Raw genomic sequence first — 19,892 nt, 5'->3', positions numbered from 1 at the left:
AGCAAGTATGGGTGGGATGGGCGGTATCATGTATAGGGTGGAAGTGGAGGGAACTGTTTCAGCATCACCTCTAGATCACCAATTAGCACTGAGCTCTTTATCCACTCTTCCCATTCCCCAGAGCTGCCCGCTCTTCTGATTTCCTCCATTCCTGTACCAAATCCCACCAGACTGTGGGTCCCATTGCTGGGGCCACCGAGCATCTCCCTGGGATATCTGTTCAGTGAGGAGAAACCAAAACCCTGCCTCCCTCCCCTGTTGCTCTCTCTGCAAGCTAAAAGCATTCACATGAGCTTGACTCAGGACCAAAACAGGCTGTTCACACCTCTGTAAGCTGCAAGCTGAAAACAGAGTGTGCAGAGCACTGAAACCACATGGGCTGGGCCTGGAAGGGGGGGCTGGTGACAAGCAGGCAGGCTGCTGTCTGTGAGCCCAGGCAGCCTCCTCTGGGCTGTCATAGGATCCCAGCCTGGTTTGGGTTGAAGGGACCTTAAAGCTCCTCCAGCTCCAACCCCTGCCACGGGCAGGGACCCCTTCCACTGGAGCAGCTTGCTCCAAGCCCCTGTGTCCAACCTGGCCTTGAACACTGCCAGGGATGGGGCAGCCACAGCTTCTCTGGGCACCCTGTGCCAGCGCCTCAGCACCCTCACAGGGAAGAGCTTCTGCCTAAGAGCTCATCTCAGTCTCCCCTCGGGCAGGTTAAAGCCATTCCCCTTGGCCTGTCCCTACATCCCTTGTCCCAAGCCCCTCTCCAGGTTTCCTGCAGCCCCTTCAGGCACTGGAGCTGCTCTCAGGTCTCCCCTTCAGGAGCCTTCTCTTCTCCAGGCTGCCCCAGCCCAGCTCTCTCAGCCTGGCTCCAGAGCAGAGCTGCTCCAGCCCTCACAGCATCCCCATGGCATCCCCATGGCCTCATTCAAGCAAGTTCACCTCCCTCTTCTGTTCACTGATGGGCTGCTCTCTTGACTGACTCCTGAAGACACTGACAAGCCATCTGTGTCTCTTCCTTTTCACAAGCAGGAAAGTGAAAGCCCTGATTTGGTGCCCAGCCCCTTAGGAGCAGGAATTAAGCCGCGATCAGCTTTCTCTGTAGGAGGAAGATTGTGATTTCCTTTCAACAGCTTGACCCCAGCCCCTGCTAGCTCAGTCTGCCATCTGGGAAGGCACTGGGAGAGAGCCATGAGAGCTTCCTCTGGGTCTTCTTGGCCTTACAGATTGAGGCAGTGTTTTTAACAGGCGAAGTGACTGCTGCCAAATACACAGGAGCTTTCCTTGAAGCAGTGGGTTTTTCCATGCAAGTTAAATGTGTGCTCAGGTGTCGCATCTGTCAAAGTGATTTGCTTCTCTTTCTCTGAGGGAGATGGGGTGGCTGCACATTGAACAGTCACTTCTGAGCACTCCTCTGTGAGTACCACCTGCATGGCCAAGATTGCTCTGTTGCTGGCTCAGGTCAGTCAGAAAATGGTTGCTCGTTCAATAGCAAAATCAATACAAGATTTCTCATTAAGCTTTTCCATGGAAAGTATCACACTTCTTGAAGAAATAATAGGTAGAAATCATATGACAGGGATGTGAAACACAGCTTGAATGCGATATGACTTGGTCGCTTCTTTCTTCTGTTACCCTTGCTAGCAGCGCTCCCTGGGTAGGCACCATCTGCACCAGTAGACTCTGGATATACTGGGAAAGGAACTGATGCCTCAAGGGACTCCCCTGTCCTTAGCACATCTGACAAATGTATTTTGGGTAGGAACCTCTATGCCTATATAGGGAATAGGGCTGGAGGAGAGGAGTGTGCATGCAGGGAGCTGCCACAGCACGCTGAACCATTCAAAGGACTCATAGGGGAGGCTGGCCAAAACATCTCTGCTTGCAGATTGTTGCTTGTCTAAAAGAGAAGGTGACGTTTTTACAGCCACGTTCATTGTGCTGGGTAACGTTTAGACTGGAATTTTCACCAGCCTCGGGAACTGCAGAAAAAATCACATCGTTTTTGCTGCGTTTTCTTGGGAAAGTCGACAGCTTCATCCAGAGAAAGCCTTTTAATAATGGACTTGGTGTGAAAAGAAAGCGTTTGGAAAGTGTCCCCACCTGAAATGGGACTTGTGCCGACTGCCTTTTAGAATCAGGGGAAAGAGGGGGAAAGGCCCTGATGATGATTTTTCTGGCTGTAGTACACCTGAGCAGTTCCTAACCATCTCCAACCTGCTCTTGAACAGTACCTGGTCTTTCTAGAAGAATTTTCCCAGCATCTGATGGTCTCCTTTCTCCAGCAGTGTTTCCTGCCTCCCCAGGCTGGAAAAATCCCTCCCTACCCCCATTCTGCAGACCTTCCTCTGGGCCTCATTGCTTGTGATATACGCAAAGACCCATGAAGATGCTTTTTCTCGTGTAAGGATGGGGAGGTTTTGCTCTGTGCACTGGCTTGGGAGCAAAATGCTCAGTCTGGCTTTTGTTTCTGGCAGTACGGTTGAAGGGATTTATTCAGGATGAGACCTAGAAACCCTTTTGCTGGGTGCACCCTGTCTGTTTCAGTGCAGCATCCTGAGAACAAGAAGCTGTGTGTTTTTCTCTCAGAAATGAAGTATGAATGAGCCCTTTAGATCCTCTGGTCTTTGACTTTCCCCATTGTCCTGGTTTGGGCTGGAATTGAGCTTTCTTCCCAGCAGCTGGTGCAGGGCTGTGTTTTGGCTTTAGCCTGAGAGCAGCACTGATAACACACCGATGGTTTAGTTGTTGCTCAGTAGCACTCACCCTGACCAAGGACTCTTCAGTCTCTCATGCTCTGCCAGTGAGGAGGGACACAAGAAGCCAGGAAGGAGCGGAGCCAGGACACCTGACCCAAACTGGACAGAGGGCTATTCCATACTATGGCTCAGTATAGAAACTGGGGGGAGTTGGCCAGGAGCTGACAATCACTGCTCAGGAATGAGCTGTGCATAGGTCAGCGGGTCATGAGCAAGTGTATTGTGCATCAGTTGAGGAAAATGCTGCCTGTTTTACAGGGCAAACGAGGTTTTACTGAAGTTAATGTTAAGGTACGCAGAGACAGTGCAGTAAAACCGGTAACTGTTGACACTAGTGATAATCATAGGGTCATACATAAAGACAGTGCAGTAAAACTGGTGACTGTTGACACTAGTGATGTTTCATCGGAGCTAAGGTCATGCTCTTTTTTAGTAGTAGCTTTTTTTCTGCTATTTCTGATTAATTTTTAAAGGTTTTATTCCTTACCCCCCGTCACCCTGAATTACAAGAGAACCCTGAAAGGGTCTTTTCAAAATGTCCTGCTCCCTAGCAAAAGAGACTTCATCCAAAACCATCTGGAGCAACCTCAGGAAAGGCAGAAGCTGCCCTGGATAGTGCAGAAAGCAGGGGAGACCCTGAAAGACAGGAGGGAATGGCTGTGTTCACCTCTCTTCAGCATGGTAAAGAAAGGAAACTTGAGGAATTCTAGATCAGCCAGTTAAATATCAATTCCTAGAGAAACCCTGCAATAGTTATAAAAGCTTTATAAAAGCATCTTTCAAGAGTAAATATGAATAAGAGCCTCACTGGATTTATCAAGGAGAAGCGGTGTGAGATCACGGTAGTTTTCTTTGCTGATGGGATAATGGCATGCAGCCACAGAAGAAGCAGTAGATGTTACAGCTGGGCTTTAGTAGGGCTTTTGGCACCACCTCAGCACTAATCTAATGGCTGAGAGACTTGTGACATTGATTAAGCTTCTACAGGGCAGGACAAAACGGGCGGGTGGCCTTGTTCAGAGGGTAATTACAAGTGGCTCACTCGCTAAGCAGAAGGATGTACAAAATGAGATCTTTATTGGACCTGTGTTTTGAATATCACTCAATATTTTCATTAGCTGGGATAATGAAATAGTGCGCTATGAAGTGAGCAGCTCATACAAGGCTGAAAAGGTCTGCAAGTACGATGGAGGGCAGGATTAAATTCAAAACAATCTTGACAACTTGGAGCATTTACCCTCGAAAAAGATCATTTCAGTACGAGTATGTTGAAGGCACTGCAGCAGAAATAGTCAATGGCACATATAGCAGGTGAGGAACGGCTGGGTAGCATCCCTAGGGAAGATCATTTGGGCTTGTAGTGGCACCATGATGGCATGCTGTCATGAAGAACGCACACGCTGTGCACGCCAGGATGTGTGAACAGAAGTTAGCTTGCAAGGCCTGAAGTAACCCACTACCTTTCTCAGCATTGACAAAGCCTCAGAGGAATTTCTGCCTTCCCTTTTGGGGCTGTGTATCAAGAATGATGCACAGTGACAGGAGGTTTCAGAGAAAAACAAACATAAGCTACAAAGACAGTCTGAATAAATTAGAGTTAATTAGCCCAGAGGAGACAAACTTGAGAAAAGACGTATCTGTCCTTGAAAACATGAAGGGGGTGACCCACCCTCCAGCCTTATAAAAACCATGCCAAGAAATAATGGAAATGAATAGCAGGAGGGACATTCAGTTTAGGAAGAAAAATTCATAGTAGTGGTGGTAGTGAGCGCTGCCATCAGTTCCTGAGATGGATATAAAAGACCTCATTAGAGAGCTTAACAGCTCTGTGTCTGCCCTGTCCCTTCAGAGCAGCTTAGATAGAATCCCAGACTGGTTTGGGTTAGAAAGGACCTTAAAGCTCCTCCAGCTCCAACCCCTGCCACGGGCAGGGACCCCTTCCACTAGAGCAGCTTGCTCCAAGCCCCTGTGTCCAACCTGGCCTTGAACACTGCCAGGGATGGGGCAGCCACAGCTTCTCTGGGCACCCTGTGCCAGCGCCTCATAGTGAAGGTCCTTAATCCAGTGGGCAAAGGGTCCTCTGGTTTGGCGGAGATGCCATAGGTCAAGTGCTGGGGCAGAGGTTTGTGTAAGATGACTTCTTCCAGGCTGGCTTCTCAGGGGCTCTGGGCTGTGATGACAAGAGCCTGCGGACAGCAGGGTGTATTGGTGCTCTCTCCAGCAGCAGGCTGCCCTGCTCGTCGGGTGCTTAGCTTTGACTGCCCTCTTTGGGATGAGGTGGTGAGACAGGGAGTGCTCAACAACCCCCCTCCCCACACAAGGGGAGATCTGTGGGTCAGCGCCTGGGGAAGCAGATTTCCTCAGCTTTGTGCTCTACAGAATGCCGTTCTCAGCAGCCGCTGTGGGTCACCTCTTGCGTTCACCCGTGAGCACACAGTTCCTGGCGTGTGATGATGCACGGTTTTGAAGCATATTTTCAGTTCTGATTACATTGAAGAACGGATGTTTCAGAGCTTCCCAGCTGCGTAAAACGCCGACCTCTACCTGTGTTGATTCCTGTGATTGTTGATGTCCTCGACAGTTTGCCTCCATCGAGCGGTGCGTGAGTGCAGGGATGAAACATGCCCTGCGGAGACGCAGCAGGGCCGGTAGCATTTGGAGTTCCCAATAACTTCCCACACTGGAACATGCAAAATGGACTTGGAGGCTTTTAATAAGCGCACTCAGACAAGGCGGCTGTGCACGTATTGTCTGGGGAGGCACCATGACAGAACGTATAATTTACAGCTCAGTGAGTCCTCCAAAAAGGTCATGCCCGATACCACTGTAGCACCACAGTGTGGTTTACTCTGAAAGGCTGGGAATGGACTTTGATTACAGCAGCTAGCTGCTAAGCTGCAGCATCTCACTTCACTTCACCAACACTGCTCAGTTTACTCAGCAGCAAAATTTGACCTGATGATCTGTAATAAATGCCAAATTTTACCATCGCATTCTTTCCTATGATTATACTTTGAGCAGAAAAGCCACAGGCACATCAGTAGCACAGTAGTGATACTAAAGCAACTACCAGAGATAGGAATATTTTCTATAGCTATTTGTGTTCTTCAGCAACTGATGGTGAAAAATTCATTTTCTCAATCACCCCAAGTCTTGCTGCATGTTTATACGGCTGTAAAATGCATATATGTTTATATTGATCACAATAAAAAGGTGTGCTTAGCATACCAACATACGTACATGTATGTGTGTCCACATACACAATCATATATATTCATATGTGCATTTGTAGACACGGGTAGTCTTGTACGCTGTACTTTACTGATGCCTGCCTTTAGTGTAAGTATTGATTGTCTTTTTGGCTGCTGACTGCCACAGTGTGTATGCGCTTCCCGCTGTTGTTCCTGTTAGCCCTATACAGAATTTCTTATGTTCAAGGCAATCCCTTGCAGTGGTTTTTAGGAGCTGTGTATCCGAGACAAGTTTTGTGCATTCAGAATCTTCAAATGGTCAAAGCTGTGCTACAAGGTTGAAGTTATCCAGTTACATTAGCTTCCTCTGCCACCGTTCAGTAAGGTTTTAATACCCATTCCTGATTTGGGAAAGAAAAATATGTTAATGGCACTCATACATAGACTTTCCTTTCCCTATATTAATGTAGGAAGCATTTCCATTGGAAATACCTGGGGCTACAGGTTTTGTTAAATAGGGCTCTTTAAAATGTAACATAGGAAACCCGAGGGATCCATGTGGCTGGCAGGTATGGATACCAGAGTTTTCCACTAGATGCAAACTGAATTTTCTGTACTGGCTTAACTGTATCAGACTCCTCATTGGGTGTCTTAAAGAAAGAACAGTGAATGGAGCTCTGAAGTTTGGGGCCTGAAGTGGCTCGCTGCTATTGCATGAGCCACAGAAATGATAAGTGATGTTCCAGGGTTCGTGGGTTTGGTACAGAGCTCCAGTGCACTCAAAATGCTGCTATATTAATATTTCAAACCTGTCTTTAGGGGGGATACTCTGTATGGTTTTATGCCCAATAGCAGGTTTTGTAGTAGTGTACCAAGATTGAGCATTTCCAATATGTTTTGTGACACTTGGTAAAGTTAGGGGGAAAAGCTCCTGTATATGCCAGCATACTTGAGTATGGATACCTGTAATTGTATTCCATCACTTCAGTATCTCTAGTAAATACTTTAGCCCTGTAATGGAATAGGAAGCAAAGTCTGAGTTAAAAGACTTTTACACTCAGATCCCTTTCTAAATTACCTTTCAAAGCAATGAATCCTCTGGCAGTATATGGGAAAATAACTATCCTAACTTTGCATTATACAGTTATATTACTTGAGCTGAGAATGTCCACGCTGGACTGAAATCTTGAGGTTATAAAGGGGTGCTCTTCCAAAGTGTCAGCTCAGTGCTGGGAAGCAGTGAAAGTAGGCAGAATGGGTATTGGGAAGTATTAGGAAAGGAATATATAGTGAAAAAGAAAGCATTCCTGTACTCTTAACTTTGCACATCCGTGGCCTGCCTGCACCTGGAATGCCCACATGCATGTGCCCATCTCAGAGGAGAAAACCTGATTTCTTATTAGCTGCCCATGTGAATGCTCTTATTTCAAACTGGAATGTCTTGTTCCAGGTTGAACTGGAAGTGGATGAGATGAATTTGGAAAGAGGTGTTTTTACACCAGATCAACAGCATCTGCACAGGGAATAGCAGTATCTTCTTTTGCAGGCAGGCTCTGGGGACTCCTCATCCATAGGCTTTAAGAGATGCATTGAAGCCTATGATCAACTTTAAAGGGAAGAAGCGAAGACTGTGCTTTGGGAAAACCTCCATCTTAGAAGGCTACAAAACCAGGAATGTGATAGACAGCTTCATTTATTCAGGGTCTTATTGGTGCAGACAGATATCTGAGGCAGAGGTTTGGTGCTTCACCAAGCGAGGCTCCGGCTCCTGCTCCACCAGGAGCAAGCAGGGTGACCACAGCCTGGCTGGCTGAGAGCTATTTGTGTCCAAGGCCCCCTCTGGGGGCTTATTTCCTCCTGGTGCTCCAGGGGTACGTTTAATTTATGGCTGGGGAGCAGCGATCCAGATGGAGGGCAAAAAAGATCTCCAGCACCCCAGAACGTGAGCAAAGGATGGCAAAGGGGGGGTGTGCCAGGCACCAGAGATCCCATGTAACGGAGTTTGACTGAGACAAATATATCTACAGATCAGAAGCTCAAGAGAGGAGGCTTTCAGTACCCAGACACTTCTTGACTTCCCTAGGTGTAATTCTAATTATAGAGCCTTTCAGACGCGTGCGGCAGAAGTGGATTAAGTTAAATAGTCTGCTCAAACTGCCGGAGGCTTCACAGCCAGGGAATGAATTTCTGTAGCTCTGATTTTATTATCAGAATGTGATTTCCCCCCCTGAGCTTCTTGGAAATGTCATTTTATTATTACATGCTATTTTTTATTATTACACACTACATGGACAGAAGTACTTCCTGACGTGTTAGTTTGCAGATTACTGAGCAAAATGGTTATGTTTTTCTCTTATCTCTTCAGAAATTAATAGCAGATGGGACAAGCTATCGCTGAAAGAGACAGGCGTTTTATTAATGGCAGAGTCTAGTTTCTAATGGCCGGTAGGCAATACAATGCCAGTGAATTTCTTCCAGAGAAAACATCCTTCAGGCTGTCAAGGAAACCTGTTCTTGAGGTGAGGCAGCAAAGTCAGTTTCTGGGAACATGGTTCTAAAGAAAATCATGTGCAGCTATAAAGATTTAGAGCTTTTTTTAACCTTTAATTAAGAAGCCGATCCGCGTTGCTGTGTGTGCGCCCAGCTCCTGAGGAGAAATAAATCACATCTAAATATCTGCTAAATTAAAAAAGCAAGCAAGAGTTGCTAATGGCCAGATCTGGAAGTGCTTTTCTACTGCTAAGTGCTAAAGTATTAAAAAGTTGATAATCTTGCACCCATCACAAGTAATTAAAGCAGTGATATTTCTGCAGCCCAAGACAGCCGACTTCCCCCTGTCCTTTTTAGCTAACTACTTAATTTCCATTTTTAGCCAGCAGGATTAAGAGCCATTAAAGGCTAGGATAGCTGGTTAGCACTTCAGATGATATTTGGTGTGCAGCAAGACTTCTGTTCGTTTCATTAGAGGGTAGTGCCTCTTCTGCTGCAGCCAACCGTGAGTCCTTTCTCTGCCACTAAATCCAGAGGAAGATGCTATGTATGACTGAAAAGAGAGCAGGTTTGTAGTAGGAATGAGGATAGTCTGAGTTAACATTCATTTTAGGACACTGATCTTTTCAGGTTTTACCTACAGGACATAGGTTCTCCTGGAAGATAAAACTGAATTACTGGGGGGAGCATGTTTTTATCCAGAAAAAAAGTGTGGAGCCTGCCTTTTTCCCAAGTAGCCAGGCTATTATTATTGTTATTTATATCCACATAGCCTCTATGGTCGCAGGTACTGCATGAAGTACTGCACAAACTCAGCGATGGCTCCATTAATTGTCATGTGGAGCGAGTCTCCCTTTGGGCCTGGCTCGATAGACACCAAATTGACTTACTTCTCAACGTGAAGCATTTCCATTGAATTGCCGGGATGCTCTCCGTGAGTGGGGTTACCTGCATGGCTCTGTTTGTGATTAAGAATTCTCTTTATATTCAGCCGGGCTTAACCAAAAATAGCTATTCCCTCCCCACCCCACATGGTACCTTGTCGAGTGTGAGAAACATCTTCAGAGGGGGCTGTCTTCATGTATAAGAGAGGACATGGAAATACCAGGGGGGTTTATCCTCAGCCCAGCTCTGTGGATTTCGAGCACTCAGGCTGTTTGTCCATCAGCCTCTTTCTCTGCATCGACTGTACTGGAGGTGAGAAGAGAATGAGAGCTGTGGGACAACATCTGAGTCAGAGAGAGGAGCTTCTTTGCACCTTTACCCTGGGACCAACCGTTAGGCAGAACCGTGCCCAGTTCTGCTTCAGCCTGTGCTTTGGGGACTGTCTGCTCCCCCAGCTCCTGCCTGCTGAAGCATTTTCCTCTGCAGCTTCCTCAGGCTCCCAGTGCAAAAAAAAATGAGAGGTGAAGCAACAAAAGCTGCCTCCTTTAGAAAGAAGTCAAAGGACAAACAAGCTCCTTCCCATCTCTCTGCTTGGACTTCTTGTGGTCTTTCTGACTTCTAGACAGCAAGATTGTCTGGTGAAAGCCTGACCTTGGTGAGAGAAGAAGGGAAGGCACAGCAAGGACACGTGGGTTTGTGGTTAAGCATCGTTTTTGTCATTCAGTTTTTCTGAGCCTCCATCCTCATCAGTAAAACAGGCATAGAAGGCAGGGGAAGGGTGGTTTGGGTTGGCTGTAGGTTGCTCATGTGTGTTAATAATATGGCCCTGTAAGAATGAGGTTATGCAATGCCTTTTAGGTGCGTTTCCAGGACGTGCACCATCCCAGCACTAAGTGACGGAGGTGAAACAGGGACCAGAGGGCCCTGGGCTGTTCTTTGAGCACAAGTCCTGAGCATGCTTTGCCCTCCAGCTTGGATGTCCCTTTTGGTTTTAGTTTGGGTCTTTATTATTCCGCTTTCTTCTTCTCCCTCTTTATGAGCTATTGTGTTTTAATTACCTGTTAATTCTTCTGGCTAGCCTCTGGCTATGTTTGGGACAGAAGGAACGACTTGCTTCAGGGTTTTCTCTTGGTTTTATCTGCCTCTGTTTGTTCTCCTGTTCTTTCTGGCTGACTGGAGGTAATGGCTCTTAGCATGCTTTATAAATCATTGCAGAGGACTGTGAGTGAGCGTTTTATTTAATAAGTGTGGAGAAGTGAGCTTTTATCCCTGCAAAAAAGGTGGCAAGTTCACTATAATTTCCACTGGATTACTGTATTTGGGGTAGAAGAAGTAATAGAAGACTAAAAGATATGGGTCTTACAGCAAGATCCAATTGTATTACCTCCTCTTTGACTTGCTTCTTGATGCATAGGAGCATCAAAGTTATTTACGTTGAAAACCAGCACTTTGATTTAATAGCACAGAGGCAGGGGAGTTTGGAAGGAATTGAAAAGCTCGCTTTGAAGAGCTGTGGCAGTCTGAAAACCTGAACACTGATGCTCTTGAGCTGTGGATCTCATCCAAATGCTGCAGCTCTCCTTCATTTCTAGACTGCCAGAGCAAGTCCTGAGAGCTGAGGTTTCTTGCAGAGAGGAGGAAACAGGGTTCAGCTACAGGGATTGCAAAGAGGAATCTTCATTCAGGCTGCTGGAGACTGGTGTCCTTGTCTCCTGGCTGCCTGGGGTACCCAGCTCTCTTAACACAGGCTAGCATCTCACCCTGCTGCCAGGTCTGACTACATTGCTCAGAGCTGGAGTCGCCAAACATGGCTTCATTGTAAAATGATGAAGCCACTGCAGAGACAGAGCACAACGCAGGCCTGCAGCAATCTAAACCCCACTTGAAAGGAACCGTTTATGGTCATCAGGGGGATTTTGAATGATTGCTATGTGGGGATTACATTGAACATGCTTCATCCCATAAAATGCCAGAAAAAGTGCTACACATCTCAAGAAATACTTCCCTATGCAAGGTCTTGGGTCTCAGTCGCAGCTAGTCCAAGGAGCAGATGGATTTTAGCCTTGCTCACCCCCAGATCAGTGATGGGAAATAACCAGCTTCATAGGTCATAGGGAATGGGTTCTTTCCAGCCACAGAAGGAAAGCAGAATGAACTTCAGAGACGTTTTGGCATTAACAAATGGGTAGCTGGGCCCAGCAGCCCTCTGCATGCCAAGCACTGCTGGGCTTCAGAGGGAAGTCATTGAAGAGCTGCTGCCAGGGGCGCTTTGTGATGCTCGGCACATACGTCTGCTTCTTCGTGACATCCCTTGTGCAGGCTGTCGCACCCATTTGTGTATGGTAGCCCTCTGTGCGGTGTGTGTTGAGAAGTGTAGAAATCCCCTCAAGTACAGACCTGTGTCCTCCTCCTTGTGGGAAATAACGAGGGAGCAGGCGGCCAAGCAGGCAGTTGTAACACTTGCTGTCCCCCTGGCTCCGTCATTCTCATCCTTGAAAGGATGGAAAATCATTATTCCAGGAGCCACATCCAGTGCTGTAAAAGCCAGGCTGTTCCGTGCACTCCTCTGGCATCCTCTCTGGGATGACCTCCAGGTTTTGAGTAAAGGCTCAAATTCACAGGTGTGTTTTCCCCTTGAATGCTGCTCTGCCACGGAGCGTCTCAAGAAATGAAATGCCCAGTGATGCTTGAAACACCTCCGTGGCACAGGGTGCTCCATCACACTTCCCAGATAACCCTGTTCCCTCTTTCTGTTTGTTTGTTTGAAGGGTGCGTGCTTGTGGTGTCTGTAATTGAACAGCTTGCACAGTGGCACAACAGTACGGTAAAGGCAGCCACGGAGAGGCTGTGCAGCTACATACCTGGTAAGTACCCAGTAACGCGCCATATGTTGTGTTGGTTCCGCTGTGTGTCTCTGTTAATTAAAAGTTCCCACGTGGAGCCTGGAAAGGCTTTATCCGCTCTCGTGCAGCATCTCAAATGGATGGAGCTGAAAGACAGCAAGGTGCTATCTGCAGGGAAGCCAGTGGTGTGGCTAAAGTGCCTCTAGATTTCATCCCAAAGTTAGGGTGAATAGGACCAACACATGCAGACCCCTTCCCTCCCTTTCCCTCCGCTTTGTCTCTTTGTTAGCAGCTTAAGAACAGATTCAGTGTATGCCCAAGCACTCCTCTCTCTTGCTGATATGGGTCTTCGTAGCAGCTGCAAAGGTGAAACTGTTTTCAGCAGCTCTAGGAAGCCGCTGTGGCAGAATCTGAAGAAATGAGCTGGGGTTGACAGATGTAAGATGCGAGCATTTGTTCTGCACAGGAAAGCTATCGAAATGGAGCTGATGATACACATTTCAAAAGCAATACCTATTCCACAGGGATATGCGTAAACTCCCCTTTTTCTGCCCCACGTTTTATCTGCCCATAGAATCTTAGCTGTCCAAATGCACATCCCTAAACAGAGAATGGGTTGAATGCCAGAATAGCTTTGTGCCTCAGAGACTAAGTAACTGGATCTCACATTCGTGCTATCTTTTTAACACTATAAATGTAAAAGGACACCTTAGGATTCTTCATTTGAAAGCTGTTTATATGGGACTTCACAAGCTGTGTCTCTGAGAAACCATCTTGCTCTGTAGACCCTGCTTTCACAGAAGAGGCTTGTAGAATATTAATTCCCTCCTTTCCAAGAGGGGATTTCTCGATGCAGGTTGGGGCAGGGATGTAATTGATGGGATTCACTCATTGATAGAATGATACTTACCAGATTTCTAGTCCATAAGTCATATCCTCAGTGTTTTAAATCCCAGGCACACAACTATGAAGTTGCAATTAGAAGCACTGATCCTGTTATTAAAATACAATTTTCTTCTTTAAAATATGACATGCGAGCTCTGTGCTCACGATTCGCTTAGTGGACCTTGTTCCACTGACATGTCAAGATATTTCTTTCATCTGTCATGCTTTACACACATAAAAACCTATTATTCGTTGAGTTAAATCTGTATAATCCAGCCAGCTTCTGTGAGATGTGTGGAAACACCCAATAGGAAAAAAAAGCTGACCCTGAACTTGAAAAGAGTGGAAAATCCTATGGATTTAGTGAGAGATACAGATTTATCCTCTTAAGGAAGGGGAACGCTGCAGCCCAGCTTCCTCTTGCTGCTTGAAACAACAGAAGAGCTTTGGATGCTCATAAGGAGCAAAGCTACTAAAGCAGGCCATGCCATTTCACCTGAAAGAACAACTTCATTGTTATACACATGCCTATAGCTGATTGCAAGAATGGCAGCAGCATGTTAATGGCAATGGGGCTTTTTTTAAAGGCCAAAATGCAAATAAGAACTTATGTATTTTTTTAAAGGGCTTTCTAGAAGTTCAATTACAACCAAGCTGGGGCTCGATCAAGCCTTCAGTGAAGTTAAATGATGCTCAAGAACAGGGAAAACGAGAGAGAAAAGTTCAGTACCCATCAATCCCCCTCAATCCCTGTAGGCTGTGCAGCAGACACAATTGCATCCTTACTTATATGGCAATATTTGTAATGTGTGTGATGCAAGCAACAAGGCCAATAAACCTGTGAAAATCAGAACAGTGACACCACGAGTGAAGGAGGCTCTTCAGCTATCAGAAAGGGAGGTCTGGGGAATGGGCTGTATTTATGGTGCAAGGATGGATGTTTGCCTGGACACTGGGAGGCTGCCTGATGAAACGGAGGTGCCTGGTACCTGAACTGTGCTTTGAGACCTCCTGCATCTGGCATTGCCTCTGGGCCATGCTCTGCTTCTGTGTCAGCCACTGCTGTGTAAACACCGTAGAGCTCAAGTGGAAATGGCATCCTGATTAATACCATCTTTCTTGCAAATATTTACCCTCTGAGATTCAGCCAGCATTTGTGTTTCTAGGACTATGAAGCTATAGAGGAAAACCTTCAGGGTTTTTATCAGTGCCCTGATTTCAGCTGGGATGGAGTTAATTTTCTTCCTAGTAGGTGGTACAGAGCTGTGTACACAACAGTCATGGAAGAACAGTGCAGTTAGGGGATCTCTTTTACCCAAAGCTGGGCAGAAGCAAGTATACTCTAAATTTTCTGTAGGTTTTCTGCATTTAGTTTGGTTTAAGGTGTTCTCTTGCCCCTGAACACTCCAAGTTACTCCTCATTTTCCCTCTGTCTTTCTCCCCCTCCTTTCTGACTTATGCAGCTTATTCCTAGCAGAGCTTTCTCTCTGCAATAACTTCTCCTTGTGTGTGTTAGCAGAGCCAGAGGTTTTTGAATGCATGAGGGCAGGCTGGCTTGGAGGGCAAGTCCTACAAACACTGCTGTGGTTTGGGTCTGTTTTGCTGGAAGCTAAAGCATAAATGGCATCGGTATCTTCCGAGAGGACCCTGTGTGCTCAATGATGATTTTATGTTATTGCTGTTCTTTCCACCAACTGTTTGTTACACTGTGCGGTAGTCACATCCCAAGTTTCCTCTGTGCGTAAGGAAACCAGTGCCTAGAGATCAGGGTGACCAGCAGACCTTAACATCAGCTTCCCAGCCAAACCCTCCCCTCCTGGGTTGGGGAAGCCAGCCACCTTCTCCTGCAGTCTCCTATAGTTAGCCACGTGCCTTGTTGGTAAGCCTCATGAGAGGGAGTTTTAATCAGTGATGGTACTGAGCGCAGGGTTATTGATGTCTGTGATGTCTTTCCTTTTAGGTGAACAAGAATAGAATGCAATTCTAGCCATGAGACCAATTTTTAACTTGCAGACTGCTTCTAAAGAGCCAATAGAGAGTAGTTATGTGGCAAAGGAGGTGAAGAAATGAAGCTAATAACTTGATTGAAGTAAAACACCTGGCACAGGATAAGAAAAATCAGCTATCGTAGTTACAGAAGCTGTCAGCAACATCATATGCCGAGGATATTATCCTTCATTCCCTGCCATGCCCTTCTGTTCCCAGCCCTCCTTTCCTGGGCGCTGGTTGCCAGCCAGGGTGTCTGCAGTCCTGGCAGGGTAGGAGCTGTGGGAGTGGGAGCACACCCATACCTCCTGATTGAATCAGCGCTGTGAGCTTTTGCGCCCTCCCCAGACCAAAACCACCGTCCTTGAACGCAGCAGACCCCTGGCATGTCCTGATGCTGGGTAAAACTGAACATTCAGCTCAGAATCGGAGGGAAGCAGCTGCTCCGGCTGCTTCTAAAGATGAGCGCACTCCGTTTGCTTCCCCAGGTGCAGGGTTATCTGTCTGGATAATGGAGGTGCGAGAGAAAATGTCACCTCTCAGGAATTTCAGGAGCTGCAAGTCTGTTGTCCCTGCACTTGTAGGAACCTGCCTCTCCACGACTCTTCCGAGCACAGCTCCTGCCGAAACAAGGCTGGAGACTGCCTTTGCAGGACACGTGTGTGCTTAACCAGCTCTTGTCAGCCGGGGCCCTCTTCCTTCATGGGGACTGTCAGACCAGTGTACCTGTATTCAGGTCCTGGGTGCGGGGACCACTCTCCTTTTACAATGGCACCTTAAAGAAACCTGTGATGAGCTGTCCCTGGAGAGCATGCTTCAGGCAGATTAGAGCACGCTGCCTAAGCCAGCATCCTGAAAAGGCTCACGGCTGCAGACTGAAAGGAAGCCAGACAAAAAGTGTCAAATACTGGTTTGGATGCAATCACTCCTGCGCAGCTCCTGCTCTACACAAAGTGAATTCTCTTAACTCTCGCAGCCCCGCGGAAGCTCCGAGGCAGCTCTCGCAGCAGCATCAAGCCCAACATCACTTTCTGCACTTTGATGTATGTGATTGTTTTCTCTCTGCTCGCAAACCTACCGAGCTGTTTGTTTGAACCGCTTGGAAGATGCTGCAGCATGTGGGATTTATTTCCACGATGCTACACTGGGAGCATCTAACAAATATGGGTTACCCTTTTTAGTCTTTGCCACGCGGCTTCTCTAGCCTAAAGCTATAGAAGGGTTTTAGGCAAGGTTAGAACTTCATGTTTTCCCATTCTCGGGTGCTAGGCTGAGGTTGTAAATTCACACGCATTCTCCTAAGATAAACAGCATTCACCTTAGTGAACCAACCCCTGCTGTATTTTGACTGTTATAAAACCCGTTTCACCATGCTCCATCAGTTACCAAAAATTTATGTTTTCTAGAGAAACTGCAAGGTTTCTGTTACATACTTGCTGAACTTTATGGACCACACATAGCTGAGCTGTAAGTATTGCTGTGTCCTCTCAAGTCTTAGTTTGTTCTTGACGTGTACGGATGCGCTGCTGGATTGAAGTGCAGGGCTTTCGTTCTTGAAATCACATTATGATTATTAAAGCAGAGGTGCTGGAGAGTGATTCTGGTTGTCTTTGGCACAGCTCTTCCTGAGTGAATAAACACCGGCTGCCATGGGTACCTGTTTTCATACTCCATTTGAATCCCAGATCAGGCCCACCTGATGTAATTGCCTTTTGAAAAGCAGCTCATGTGGCTGAGGGAGGAATCTGAATAACCCGTGTGTGTGAGACAGATTCTGCAGTCACACCGCTGTAACACTTGCCTCTTGCTTTCCCTTCTACCTTAAATCAAGCTTTCTAGTTGTCAGCCCCTACATGCTCTCAGCCCCAGCCTTGATACACACTCCTGGGGAAGCCTACTAAGTAATGTAAGTGATTAAGACAATAAAATGTAGGTCGTTTTATTCCCCTTTAAAAGTCCTTAGTTTAATTACCAGAGCTTTTGCTAGACCTGCTTTCTCCCCAGGGTTTTTACTTTCCTTCTTAAAACTGGCCCAGGGACTGCGAAGTGCGCACAGGACCAAGCAGTGCTGTAATCACACATTCTAATGTAATTCCTGATTAGCCCAGAGGTGTGTCCCAAAAAGCAAGAAGCGATCCTTGCAGTTGTGCTTGGTGATTAAAGGTTAAGGATCTTTGGAGGATTTCTGGTTGTTTTCTTGAGTTAATGATTGAATGTTCCTATGTGCCAAACCACATATGCATTAACTTTAACCTTTAAATCTTCGTCAGACTTATGATTTATTTAGGAAAAAGCCAGAACAATCATAATGTGCTTGATTCAGGTGCTGTGTATAAAGCACAGTGCTTTTTCATCATCCTGGGACCCAATTTTAAATGCTGAATAGGATGCCATGGCAGGAAATCGTTAGGGCCCAGCACTGTACTGAGCAGCCAAGCGATTACCAGCCCCAGTGAAGAGAGCTGAGGTTATTGTTCGGTGTCGGGGAGATTTAGCTTCCCATGGAAATAGCTTCTCCTTTCAAGCACCCAGAAGAACATAATAGTCTTTGTTTATGCACCATTTCCTTCAGCATAGACAGGGAAATGAATGCTGATGTGGTCTGCCATTCCTTGAAGCTGTGTAAACAGGATCCGGGACAACCGCTTTGTCATCTCTACAGCCCTCCGAAGGTGAGTTGGTTTTCCACGTTTCCTCAGAGCTACTGACTGTGGAAGGTCTTTTGAGCTGGAACTCAAGGGCACAGGGGCTTCCAGTGCACGTGCGCTGGCTGGGAAATGAACTTCGACAGTGTGAGTGCGGACACTGAGAATACTTGTGTTGGAAGGAGAGGTACCCAACGTGCGTTGGCTGTGTGGACCATCAGTACTGTGGTTGTGGGAGAGTGGGAAATACAGGGCTAAATCCTCTTGGGTCAGAGGACAAGAGCAGGGAAACCAAAATTCACTTTGCGTGAGCTTTATTGTACAATAACCCCAAAGCAGGTACTCAGCCAAGGTTCATCTGTACCACCGTGGCACCGGTGACATGGGGGTGTATCCCCACATTGCTAATGTGCTGCAGCAGCCTGTGTAGGTTCTAGTTATCTGCTGTAAATGCAGGGCTATCAGACTTGGATTTGTCTGCAGTGCAAGAGGTTTAAGCTAACATGCATAATCTTTGCCACAGGCTGGAAGCATATTTAGTTACCATCCCTTTTTTGATGTACAGTTCCTTGCTACGCCACAGTAACTTGATTGCGTGTCCTAGACCTTTGTCACTTGGACACATACATATCTTCATGGGTATCTAAACAGATTTTGGGATGTTTTTAGTTGTGGACTGGGTGTTTTGCCCCAGTCATCCCACAGCCCTGATCACACTAAAACCTGTGAGTGATGGTGCTTGTCTGGCAGTGCTAAAAAGCAAGTGATTCACATAGGCACCTATTTTTGTAAGTCTTTTTCCCTGCATCTGGATGGATAAGAACATGTTTGGTTTCTAAAGGTGCGCATAATACGCTTTACACAGGGCCGCATCCACCAGCTATTGAAATCAGAGTCTTTTTATGGGCTTTGGCGAGCTGTGGTTCATCTCCAAGGTGGGATTAGTTTTGTCAATATTAAGAAACCCTTGCCTTCCATGAATGGCAGTAACATTTGTTTTCCTCAGGTGTATGTCCTGTATGACTGCTATGCTCCCTGTTATGCCAACATAGAGATATGTAAGTGTGCAACCAGGCAGGGGTGAAAGAAGATGGGTGCAGGCAGCAGAGAGGGCCCACACTAATTTGGCTCAACCAGGATGCCCAAACTTTATCAGATGGGCTCCTCCAGAAACCCTGCAGCTGGTAGAACAGTTCATGGGTCCTTCCACCTCCCATGGGCCTGGGAATAGGGGCTTTTGGGGGGGGGGGTGTTGTTCTTTAAACAGAAGTTGCGTGGCCTGGAGGCTCCCTCTGAGTGAGTGGCTCAAGCAAACCCTCTCCCTTCCAAGTGGGAGTAAAATCCCTTTCTGTCGAGGTCCATTTGTTTCTTATCAGGAATAAGGGAATTCTGTCAACAAGTCTCTCCTATTCAGCTCACCTGATGCCCTAAGACAGCGTGAGGAGGCTGTGGGAGATAGGAGGAGAAGAGCAGTGCTTGGAGTTCATGCTCAAGGGGTTGATAAATGGCCCACAGTGACTCTGTGACATCTCAGACTGGGAAAAGATGAATTATGGGTGAAAAAATTAATACACAATCAGAGATGCCAATGCATAAAATGCACTTTACCTCACATTTGCTTCTTTGGTTTGTCAGTTCATTGATCACTTCAGTTATATGACCCTGCAAATGCTGGCACAGTCCCCTGCCAAGGGTTTCAACAAGACTTTAATACTAATGACTGGTTTGTTCAACTCTCCTGATTTTCAGGTACTTCATTTACCCGTTTAGACTTCTGGATGACCGTTTTCCCAGGATTAGTATCAGATTTGTACTGGCAAAGGGAGTAAAATAAACACAGAGTTACTTAAAATAAATGTAGTTACTTGCCCGTATGAGGCCGTATAATGTTCACTTTTGATTGCCTTTAAGGTGGCAAATATCAACATGTAGCTGCTTTTTCAGTCAGGAGTCTGTTTTGTTCTGTTGCTGTGATGTTATCTAGTGAGATTGTGTGTCTTGAGCAAAGACTTGGCTTTAGGAACTACCTACGTCATGGAGACACTGCAAGCTGAGTAAATGGTACGTGCGTTATATTACATACTTCCCTGGTCTCTGACAAATCGGCCCAAATGATGTTTTTGCCAGCCTGCCTGGAGCCATTAGCACTCTGCAGTCATTCTAGGAGGCTTGGCTCTAATTATGAAGTATTGCTCTGTTTGAATGGAGGGCAATGCTCTCGAA

General features: G+C 46.5%; 1 protein-coding gene across 2 annotated transcripts in view; it reads left to right on the top strand.

Moving 5' to 3' along the window:
- Positions 1 to 19,892, top strand: part of AOAH (acyloxyacyl hydrolase) — a 54,873-nt gene that overhangs the window by 4,481 nt on the left and 30,500 nt on the right. For both annotated transcript variants that reach the window (XM_061464311.1, XM_061464312.1), the window contains exons 3-5: positions 12,079 to 12,174; positions 16,431 to 16,491; positions 17,597 to 17,696. In XM_061464311.1, the coding sequence (XP_061320295.1) occupies positions 12,079 to 12,174; positions 16,431 to 16,491; positions 17,597 to 17,696 (257 nt within the window). The remainder of the gene's footprint in view (positions 1 to 12,078; positions 12,175 to 16,430; positions 16,492 to 17,596; positions 17,697 to 19,892) is intronic.

Source organism: Pezoporus flaviventris, unplaced genomic scaffold, assembly GCF_033815535.1.
Source record: "Pezoporus flaviventris isolate CSIRO_AGI_PZ_B2104156 unplaced genomic scaffold, CSIRO_AGI_Pfla_v1 ptg000037l, whole genome shotgun sequence".
In the NCBI taxonomy this organism is placed as follows: Eukaryota; Metazoa; Chordata; class Aves; order Psittaciformes; family Psittacidae; genus Pezoporus; species Pezoporus flaviventris.
This window is presented reverse-complemented; position numbering and strand designations above follow the sequence as displayed.